The 12,489-nt window shown below is 30.1% G+C and overlaps 1 protein-coding gene across 1 annotated transcript; it reads right to left on the reverse strand.

Annotated features, from left to right (window-relative positions):
* Positions 1-11,420: 11,420 nt before the first annotated feature.
* Positions 11,421-12,089, reverse strand: LOC130945788 (uncharacterized). The gene has a single exon (XM_057874488.1). The coding sequence runs from the start codon at positions 12,087-12,089 to the stop codon at positions 11,421-11,423; it is 669 nt and encodes a 222-aa protein (XP_057730471.1).
* Positions 12,090-12,489: the final 400 nt, after the last annotated feature.

Here is a 12,489-nt window from a genome sequence, read left to right on the forward strand (position 1 = left end):
TGATACGTATATACCAGAATTTGAAATAAGATTCTCGTGCTTCCATAATTGAAAGAAGTTTTCCTTGAAAAAATAAATTCAATAGAAATTGAAAAATTGACTACGACATGCTCTGTACCGAATAAATAGGACTGCTATAAAAGGAAGAGACATGTATCTAATCTGGATACTAGATATATGGCTAGCTATAGCAACGGAAGTTAGATTTGTGCAGGTTTAATAAATATACTAGCTTTATTACGTATTCCAATTGTATTCTCAAATAAGAAGGGGTGGTGTGTAAACTCTCCCACCTTTGTAAATTCGAATTCTCCCTATTAATATAATAGAAATCTATATATATAATTTTGATAATTTTGAATTTGGAAAAAAAAAATTGAAAAGGGAGGGATTAAGTATTCTAAAATGAATTCTATGATTTCTATTATATTGTTTAGGATTATTAGATTAGGTTTTTATCGAGCCGAACAAATCCCGAGTCGATTTTTTTCCCGGTATCCAAATCGAATTGAAATATGTAATATCATAACATAATAATGTTATTATGTTATAAATGGAATCCATTTTTTGGATATTCTAAAAAAACCAAGAAGTCGAGTTGGATCGTTTCAATTCCTTTCCATTTGGATTCTATCCGTTTGTTTTGTTGCAAATTCAAATTTGAGTATTAAATTCGATTCCCACCTTTAAATATCGTTACTTTATAGCTAGATTTCGTTGTGAAAGACCTATTTTACTGGATATTTCATGGGTAGAGCCAAAGAGTGTGAACTGTACAAGTTAATAATATGAATGAAATCCGGGAAGGGGCTCCGGTGTATAGAGAGGATCTCGCCGTTTAAAAAGTAATCATAGAAACGATGGAACCCACCATTTCTTTATCTATTTCTATTTTATTTACTATGTTTTTTCTCAATTCAATACACTTTCATATGGATAGGTTAAACGCTTTTAAATTTACCAACAAAAGAAAACTATACCATTTGATCCCAACTCCTCGATTCCGTTATCAAAAAAAAATTGTAATAAAAAAACATATTTTGGGGTTTTATCATGAATCTATTGATTTTATATGACGTATTACCTACCCCTTTCTTTTTAGGCATGGATCGAAGGTTTGTTTTTATTTCAGAAAAAGACATGCTGGATCATGCATCTTCTATAATATTTTGAAGAATTAAAAGTGACCAATTGATTCACACTGGATATCTATGCCATCGATCATCGATCGATACTAACTATATTAATTCATATAGTTATGTTCTATTATATTAATACTTATAATATAAAAGGATTAATCGTAGAAATTAGTCGTATAAATAGAATAAATAAATAGAATAGTATTGAATAGTATTCAATTTGAGAAGAGAATCTTTATAGAGGATTTCGAATAGATTCGAAATTTAATAGATTAATAAAATCTATAAATCTGAATATATTACTCCTATTGAATATTCAAATTCATTTTTCTATTACTATTTTTTTTATTTTGTGATTTTATTCTATAAATTTAATTATATTAAATTGATAGATTTTGAAAGTTGAATTCAATTTCTATTTTGAGATTTGTTTTTAAGTTTTACAATTATAGCTTTCATACCTGTTTATTAGATTAGAGTAAAAAAATACAATCATTCAAATCAAGATTAATCAAATTCCCTATGATTTAATTTAAATCACCCCAAACAAAAGTATAGTAAAAAAGAAACAACAAAAAAAATAACGTTCTATCCGAATCAGACTATTTGCCTTCTTGTAGTCGGATCGCCCAGTTTTTGGAATGCTCCAAATTCTACTTGAGCACTTTTTATTTTTATTTTAATTTCAATGTATCTTTTTATTCAGTTTGAATCCTTATTTTCTTGTTAAAATATTCTAAAAATATAAACTAATATCTTCTAAATAACACTTGAACTCTTCATATCATGAACATTTGAAGCACGTATCAGGATACGTATATTTAAATTTTTGTCTGGCTTGCACTCTGAATTTGATCCAATTCGAATTCAAATTTTGGGTAAAGAAAATATTCCTTCTCTCTCAGAAGTTTTTCATATTGTACGAGGGGAAGAAACTCGGAGGTCAGTCATGTTGGAAGGAGTAAATTTTGTTGATGGTTCAGCTCTAGCCACGGGCAAAGGTCCTTTTTCATATGGAAAGCCTCCCTCAAAGACTCACCGTGATGATCGCTAGTGCAGTTATTGTAGAAAAACGGGTCATACTAAGGATACATGTTTTAGACTTCATGAAAAGGAGAAGGTCCTCAAATGTATTAAAGGATTCAAAGGTGCCATACAAATACGTGCTAACCACACATTGTCTGACTCTGAAAGTGTGGAAGACCCAACTATCTCACAAGCTACAAAGGAGGCCCCAGCCCTTAGCAAAGAAGAATTAAATCGTTTACATGGTCTTATGGACTCATTTAGTAAGACATCTAGACCTTGTGCTTTAACCATGACTGGTAAGAGTTCTAGCTTCTTATCCTTTAATGCTCCTAGCATTGAGAGTACCTGGATTGTAGACTCTGGTGCTACAGATCATATGACACCTCATTCCGTTTCTTTTTTTATCTTACACTAATTCATCTGGTCACAAACAAATCATTGTTGCTAACAGTTCCTATATTCTTATTACTGGATATGGTAACATCCACCTTCAACCTTCTATCTATTTAAAAAATGTGCTTCATGTTCCAAAATTATCTACTAACCTCTTGTCTATTCATAAGGTTACCAAAGACTTAAACTGTGCTGTAACTTTTTTCATATTCATTGTGTATTTCAGGATCTTGCCACGGGGAGGACGATTGGAATTGCTAAAGAGTAGGACGGGTTATACTCCTTACTGCATGAAAAGAGTACCACACAAAAGGCACTTAATTCAAATCATCAAACAAACATACTATCCTGGGCAAACTCTCAGATATGACTTCAGCATAAACGTCTTGGTCATCCTCCATTTAGTACCCTAAAGTCTTTATTTCCTTTTCTATTTACAAAAGTGTCTGTCGAGTCTTTTCAATGTGATATTTGTCAATTAGCTAAACACCATCGGGCTACTTTTTCTTCCAGTAATAATAAAAGTTCTAAACCTTTTGATCTTGTTCATTCTGATGTGTGGGGACCTTCAGCTATTAGTAATATTTCTGGTGCAAAGTGGTTTGTTTCTTTTATTGATGATTGTACTCGAGTTACCTGGATCTTTCTCATGAAAGATAAATTTGAAGTTTTTCACTTGTTTGAAAATTTTTACCAAATGGTTCGAACACAATTTGGAAGCCTGATTAAGAGATTATGTTCTGATAATGGCAGAGAATATGTGAACCAAAATTTTTTCAAGTTCCTTAAGGATAATGGAGTTATTCATGAATTGACCTGTGTATACACCCCTCAACAGAATGGGGTGGCAGAAAGTAAAAATCATCATTTTCTAGAGGTTACTCGAGCATTACTCTTCCAAACGTTTGTTCCTAAATCTTACTGGGGGGAAGCTGTCCTAACGGCCACTTATTTGATTAATAGATTACCATCTTGGGTCCTAGACGGTGTTAGCCCTGTTCAATTTCTGACCAAAATTTACCCCTCTATCCCTATTATGAGTAGTCTTCAAAGTCGTATCTTTGGCTGTCTTATTTTTGTTCATATTCATAGTTTTCATTGGGGTAAGTTGGATCCTCGGACAATCAAATGTGTCTTTATAGATTATGCTTCAAACAAAAAGGGATACAAATGCTATCATCCTCAAAGTCGTAGATTCTATATCTCCAAGGATGTCACATTTCATGAGTCTGAGTCCTTCTTTCCTAGTTCTCAGCTTCAAGGGGAGAGTATTCCAGAAGCTGAGATCCTTGATTCGTCACCTGTTGTTGCAGAATTTCACTTTTTCGGAGGATAACAAAGACCCTGAATCAGAATCACTACTAGAAAAGAATAATGAGGAGAATAATGAGAACATATTTTTTGAAAAATAATATCAGCGAAGGCAGCAAGAACCCGTCCTGGTCAAACAGCAACTTCATTCGTTTGAATCGGAGGTAAGACCTCATACCCTTGAGACTCTTGACACCTTGAATACCACTTGTGCAACTAACCTAGATGATTTACCTATTGCCATGAGAAAAGAAAAACGATCCCGTGCCAAATATCTTATTTTCAAATTGGTGTCCACTAAAAATATTTCTGTACAGCACTAGAATTTCCTTTCAGCTATTGATTCTGTCAGAATTTCTACATCAGTACAAGAAGCCTTAAAAGATGAGAACTGGGTTCGAGCTATGAATGAAGAAATGGGTGCATTAGAAAGGAACGAGACTTGGGAGATTGTAGAGAGACCAACGGACAAGAAAGCAGTGGGTTGTAGGTGGATATACACAGTTAAATATCAATCTAATGGCACACTGGACAAGTATAAAGTAAGGTTGGTTGCAAAAGGACATACCCAAACTTATGTGATTGATTACGCGGAGACATGTGCTCTGGTGGCAAAAATGAATACCGTCATGATTATTCTCTCCTTAGCAGCACACTTTGGTTGGGAGATGCATCAATTTGATGTTAAAAATGCCTTCTTGCATGGAAGTCTAGAAGAAGAAGTGTACATGGAGATTCCACCAGGATATGGTATCACTAGTGAAGGAAATAAGGTGTGCAGACTAAAAAAGGTATTGTATGGTCTTAAACAGTCACCTCGTGCTTGGTTTGGAAGATTTACTCAAGCTATGATATCTTTAGGGTATCGATAAAGTCAAGGTGATCATACTCTGTTTATCAAACATTCACAGGAAGGCAAACTCACTCTACTCTTGGTCTATGTAGATGATATTGTTGGGAATAAGTAGTATGACCACAATCCAATCAATCACGTGTCAAATAATTTGTTATTGTTATTATAATAAAATGTTAATATAATAAGGTCCTAGATTAAATTTAGAGATTTATCATTGTGATAGTGATCATAATATTGAGAGATAAATCTTTTATAATTTAATCTAAATTGTTCTTGGTCATAGGATTATTAAAAAGGGCATTAATAATCCGGAAAGACCAATATATATATAATGGTCTTCATTGGATGAAGATTAATAGATCTCATTTATTAAATTATATATATAGATGGTGCATATAGAGATATGACCATTGAACTGACTCACTTTGAGAATTCCTAATGGTTATAATTACCAGATATTTGTCAATAGGATATTCTCAAGATGAACATAGTAATAGAGTTTCCTTTGACCTGCGACTGTCATAGTAATTAACAATGTATTTATTACACTTTGATTCCGGACACCTAATACCCTAGGGTGCTAGTTGAATGGATATTGGGTATGATTTAAATACTTGTAGAATTAATGATTAGTCAATAAGGAATCCGTCAACTCTCGGTAAAGAGTTTGAGCTCTATGATTATAATGACTGAGATGAATAAAACCTTGGCCAAGGGGATTGAATGAATGAAGAAATGAGTTTCTTAGGTCATTCACAGTTCATTATAATAATGGTAACAAGTTAGAGTTTGACAATTAAACCATACTCTAAGGGTTAACCAAGAGCTGGAAAGATGGAAGGAAATATACTTTGTTCTTCTAAGGTTCTTAGTAAAAATATATTACTTCATACTATCGGGCCGTTGAGGAGTATTGCTAGACGCCAACCTTGATTAGTAAATTTAGTATGACTAATTTACTACCCGCTTAGTATTGAACCTATGGGGTCACACACTAACGAGTGTTCTAATATTTGCTATAGAATTATTTAATTATTATTTTGATTTGATCAAATAATAATTATATTAATTCAAATGGAATATTATTTATTTTTTGCTAGCACAAAAAATATAATAATAGTATGATAATTGAGAATATTAAATGAGATTTGAGAATAATTAGTTATTCTATTTCTAAATTTGAATTATAAAGTTGGATGAGATCCTAACTGATTTTGTTTCAAATTGAGTTATGATATGATTCATAAATTTAAAATATTCAAATTAAAATAGTAAGATATGATTCAAATTTGAATTGAGATTCAAATTTAAAATCAACAACAAATCTCATACTATATATAGGTATGCCAAGAGTAGAGGATAACATGAGAAAGACAGAGAGAATAACAAGGGTTGTTATTCCTTTACCTCTACGCACATAAATGTATGTGAGCCTAATTCTTAGAGAAGAATTTTATGGTGTGCAAAGAGTTGCAAGAGGTTTCTCAATTTAGATCAGATGTCCATTGGTCAAGGGGTTGACAGCAAATGTTGGTCTCGGTGTGGATACGCATAGCGCCTTCGTACCATCGAAAGAGAAAAGGATTTTTACTAGCGTACTCAGGTATTTAGATCTGATCTACTACTATATTATATTATAGGAATAAAGTTTAAACACAAAAATAGATCTTTAGGATTACTTTCTTTTCTTCCGCTGCGTGTTATGAACACATGGTAATCCTTCAGATATGATTATTGCAGGTGATGATGAGTTAGAAAAATAGACTTTGAAAGAAAAGTTAGCCACTCCGTTTGAGATGAAGGATCTTGGCAAGCTAAAGTACTTTCTTGGGATAAAAGTTGCTTACTCTAGACAAGGCATCTTTATTTCCCAAAGAAAATATATCCTAGATCTCCTCAAAGAGATTGGTAAGTTGGATTGTAAGATCACTAGAGTTCCCATATAACAAAATCATAGAATTGGAAATGATGAGAAAAGTCCAAAGGTGGAGAAGACACAGTACTAAAGGCTTGTGAAAAAACTCATCTACTTATCACACATCAGGCCTGACATAGCCTATGCAGTTAGTGTGGTTTGTCAATTCATGCATGATCTAAGAGAGAGACATTTGCAGGCTGTAAACAGGATTATTCAGTATTTGAAAGCCTCTCCAAAGAAAGGATTGCTATTCAAAAAGGAAGAAATTTTATCCATGAAAGTATATACTAATGCTGACTACGCAAGATCAATTATTGATAGGAGATCCACCTCAGGATATTGCATCTTCTTGGGTAGAAACTTGGTGACATGGATGAACAAGAAGCAAAATGTAGTTGCAAGATAAAGTGCAGAGGCAGAATTTAGAGCCATGGCCCAAGAGATTTACAAATTATTATGGATGAAGATCATACTTGATAACCTCAAAGTAAAGTATGAAGCCCCTATGGAACTGATTTGTGATAATAAGTCTGCCATTAGTATTGCACACAATCTAGTTCAACATGACCGAACGAAACATATAGAAATAGACCGACATTTCATTAAGGAGAAATTGGACAATGGTCTTATAACCACCAAGTACATCCCTTCAAGACTCCAATTGGCAGATATGTTCACTAAGGAACTTCCCACAGAGCACTTAAAAGACCTTACTTGCAAGTTGGGAATGATAGATATACATTCACCAGCTTGAAGAGGAGTGTTGTAATTATTCTATAATAAGTACAAATTTATTTATATTAGGACAGATTTGGTGCAGATTTGTTTTGAATAGCTTTTATTACCTGTTATTTTCTTTCCAACCTATGTTGTAAATAATCTTTATATTCTGTATGTAATCACTCTCTAGGTTAAACAATTTCAGGAATAATATTCAAAAATCTGCTTTTCAAGTTAAACAATTCTACTCGAGGGGGTACTAATCTTTTCCAGATTCCATTTGTGAACTTATAGCCAAGAATATCATCCGTCAAAGTCTGTATATGCAAAATCTGCACAAATAAGTTAGTAGTATAAAGACATTCTTTATCAAATTTCCACACCACTCTATCTTGTGCGCCTTCTATCAATCTCACAGCTTGTAAGATATCAAACAGTTGGTTCAAACTGTCAGTCTCCTATTGGCGGAGCTCCCTCCTTCACTAGAAGTTCCATACCCACTCTATCCCATCGTAAAACTCACATTTTCCAATCATGGATCCTTTATTATTTAAAATCAAGTAGAGTCTCGAAAAGGAGTTTTTCAGCTTCTCCGCCTGTAGCCATGTATCTTTTTAAAATCTGGTTGATCTACCATCACCTACCTTTATAGTCAGACCGTCAATCATCTTTTATTTGACATGTTGCTTTTTTATTTACAAATAACATATATCTCTTTACGAACTCTCTTTTAATAGTCCAGAATTCAGATTATTACATCAACTCACAACTTTCTTCTATAAAAGACAATCATTCTTATAAAATTTCCACCCGACAATTTTTTTTATATTCAAAAAAAGTAGTCATCCATTCAAACATTAGGGAAAAAAAGGGTATTACACCCCGATACAAATCCTATTAATTAAATTAATTTGATATCAAATATTTAAAAGTAGTACAATTAAGTTAAAATTATAGAAAAAAAATTAAGTGTAATAAATATATTGATATTTTAATAATTTAATTATTGATTTTAATTATAAAAAATATATAATATATATTAATTAAAATTAATTATTAAGATTATTAAAACACCAGTATTCTATATACATTTAAAAATTTTTCAAAATTATAACCTATCAACCAAAATTATCATTTCTACGTGATAACTCAAAGTTATTTTTTTATAAAAATTCACGTGTGTTATTTTTATATGAAATTAATAGTTAATAATTATTAAATAATAATTTAATTAAATATATTAAATTATCTAACGATTTTTAATTATTAAATTTATATATAAATAATTGCATATAAATTTTTAACATTTTTTTCGTTAAAAGCCTACAGCGTGGTTGGTTCATCATCATAGGAAATACAAGTGATGGTCATAAATTACAACTCTATAACATATTTAAATATATGAAAGATGATTCTAATATAATTATGTTTTGGTGATTATAATATTTTAAAATATATTATTAAAATTAAAATAATATTTTTTATTATTAAACATTATTTTTTAAAAAATATTATTTAAAAAATATTATTAAAATATAAAATAGAACGTGATTTTAATTTTAATCACTTACATAGTTATTATTATCACTATGACATAATTATATTACAATTTAGTGTATCTACATATTAGTAATATATTAAAAGAGAGTTAAAAGTAATTTTTATATTTATTTTTAATTTTTTAAATTTTTAGCATAATATTACGTTAGGTTTAAGTAGTTCTAGATTTATTTTTAGCTTTTTAAGATTCAATTATATATTAGTGTGAATAGCTTTTAAGTGATATAAATGTGTTTTATAAATAACGTTGTATATCATGTTTATTTTCCAGAGTATGTGAATGGATATTTATATAATTTTTAAGTTGTTAAATGTTTTTATAAATAAGATTGATATGTAGTTTTATAAAAGTGATATTTATATATTTTTATAATATCTTTTTTTAATATATTAAAATAGAATTAAATATGGCCTCTAAATTCATTTTTAATTTTTTAAATTTCTAGCATGATGTCGTGTTAGTGGTTCTATATTTATTATTAGTCTTTTTTACTCTTCTTTTTTCATAAGTAGTTCTAATAAATTTAAATATTATTCTTTAAATACAATAAAAATCAAACGTTACAACAAATAAAATTCAATATAAATTAATATAATAAAATGGCATAATATTACATTATTCATTAGTTATTTATTGCTAAAAAAACATTCATTAATTATAATTAAAATTATTTTTGGTAGTATATGATAAAATAATTTATTTGGTTATAAATGACATAAATAAGTTATAAGATTTATTAAAAAAAAAAAACTTAAATCGTTAGAATATACTCTTCAATTTTTTCGTTAACAACATATTATACCATTGTAATAATAAAAAAATTTAATTATATAATCAAATATTACAACAATAATTATAACGGTCACTTTAACGATTATAAATAACAAAAAATAATATAAATATATATCTAAATACATATTTTTAATTTTTAATTTTTAAACATCCATATATGTTCACAGTATAACTATTCTAAAGAAATTGAGATTTTGTGGTCTTATTGTGTTTTATTCTTCTTTCTTAAAACAAAAAAAAAAAATACTTATAATTTGATCATGTGAAATTTATATGTTAAAAAAATAAGTAAAAAATTATATTGAGCAAATTTTTAAAATTTATTACTTAATACATTATAACCTTTGACAATAATTAAATAAAAAATTTATTAATATATTATTTATTGCAATTATTCGATTAAATTCTTCATATAAATATATACTACTTTATTTAAAAAATAATACGTAAATTTTTCATATAAATACTATTTTATTTAATAAAATCTAATTAAAAAACGTTATGTAAAAATCATAATACAGATTCTTCATACATCGCGCGTGTCAAAATCTAGTAAGAATTATTTTGTATAGCAAGAAAAATTGTGACTTTGGTTTCATTAGCTGATTAACGCGTATTTGTTACGTAAACGTTTATAGTTTCATACTTTCATCCATGTATTATTAATTATTATCGCTATTTAATACAGTATGTTATAGGTGATAGTTGATTAACATAATCGAAACCGGCGTACAACATCGTATTCGTACGTATATAAATAAAATTATCGCTTTTTGTATACATCTTTTTTGTATTTTTTTATAAAAGACAAAAATTTTTTTCTTTTATCTCTTATTTTTTATCAATTATTTTTAATATTAAAAATAAAAAATATAAAAAAATACATATAACTTTTTTTTTCTTTTATAAGTTATAATATTTATATTAAACAGGAGTGGTTACCAATCATACTAGGTGGAGGCATATGTAATAAATAAATAAAGAAATTAAATATTGGCTTCAAGCAACAACCTATAGTTTAAGATTCTCCGAAAACGAAAAAACTATCGGATTTTAGTTACTTGGCAACTTTCCCATGTCATTGAAACAAAAAAGGTATGCCAAATTATAAATTTTTACAATAAATTTAGTCTTATATCCTTAAAAACAATAGGCAAGTAATTTGGGTATGCACGGCACTCGGGGCTAAAAAAGGTTGCCACATTAGAATGTTATAAATTTAGTTAAAAATAAGATGGAACTCAAAGTGCAGTGAATTTTATGTGAAGTTAATAGATGAGAGCTCTTAGATGATAATTTAGTCAAACTTATCAAATTATTTAATAATTTTCAACTATTAACTTCATATAAAATTAACTGTATCTGAATCTCTACCTAAAAATAATGTCATATCCATAAAGCTAAAAGCTTCATTAAATTGTAAAGAAGAAAAAGAAGTAGAACAAGGTAAAATCTATGTATAATTCCCAATTATCCTTATAAATTTATGTATAATTGTATAAGCTTACACTACTTATACTTATAATTCTACTTTCCCAAAGGAATAAAGAGACAAATAAATCTATGTGTAAGTTCCCAACTAATGATAAGGTTATCATGATGGCATCATAATTATACAACATACACTTCACATATTTAATCATTCGAAGTGTTAAGTGACTAATATTTTTCTCTTGCATTTGTCTTGTATTCATAATCTTGTTAGTCTTGTTCTAACGTAGTAACATTACAATCCTTCCCAACACCTAGGAGCTTCCCTGTGTCCTTCATGGTAAAAAACTCAACATCAAGGTCTCCACAATAAATATCCAAAAACTTCTCCTCTGTTCCCCATATCACATGCTCGTATCTAACTCTACCCTTCATTTTCACATTGAAGTTCACCACCCTTTTCTTCCAATCCTTAACCATGTTCTTGTTGCTTCTTCGACTTGGAGCTGGAGGTGTGTCCTTCAACCTCAACTCAACCTTCATGTCCTTCTCCCTCATCTTCTCTACATAGATTAGTAGTGTCTGCTGAAGCACCGGTTCTGGAGCCGAAACCACCATGGAGTCATAGCACACGAAGAATATGAAGTGGTCAACATTCACATCAACCCTCTTGTTTGGGTTTGTGATGTTTAGATCAATCTCATACTTCCCTTTGAGCTGTGAATCAGTGACACTGAAGTTGGACACAGAAACTGAGCTAACTCGAAAACGGGGTGGCTGTGGTTTCAAGACAGACCAGGCAATGGCCATGACTAGTATTATGATAAGTAAGAGCACAAGGGCTAACCACATCGCCTTTCGAACACAGAGGAACCATGATGCTGAGGATCTTGGTGGTGCTGCAGTCATGCTGATATGAAGAGTAGTCCCTGCCTCCATCTACTAGTAGCCAAAAGGGAAGGGGAAGGTGGAAGGTGGTGATGCTTTGTTAAGAGAAAGGTATATGGGGAAACAAAGAATAAGGAGTAGTCTGTAGTAACATGCTAAATGCTTCTAGCTACATGCTTTATTTATAGTTATGTATGTGTAGAAGTTGGTGTATGGTTACCTAGGAAGGTTCCATGAAGCTTCTTAGAAAGAAATGATCAAGGCAACTCAATGTTGACAAAGGGAGGAGAGGGCCTACCAAGTTCCAACATTTTCAAATGTCTTACGTTAAAAGGGGTATGTTATAATTACCAATGTAGGCATAGATCTATTGAAGGACAAAAGAGAACCACATCTATGATCTTTTTTTGTCTTTTTATTTGTCATCTTTCTAGATGTTCTATGGCGTTAT

This window comes from Arachis stenosperma, chromosome 8 (genome assembly GCF_014773155.1).
Source record: "Arachis stenosperma cultivar V10309 chromosome 8, arast.V10309.gnm1.PFL2, whole genome shotgun sequence".
NCBI classification, from domain to species: domain Eukaryota; kingdom Viridiplantae; phylum Streptophyta; class Magnoliopsida; order Fabales; family Fabaceae; genus Arachis; species Arachis stenosperma.

Bases quoted from the DNA above. Each gene is read 5' to 3' on its own strand.
- LOC130945788 (XM_057874488.1), bottom strand. From the start codon at position 12,089: ATGGAGGCAGGGACTACTCTTCATATCAGCATGACTGCAGCACCACCA.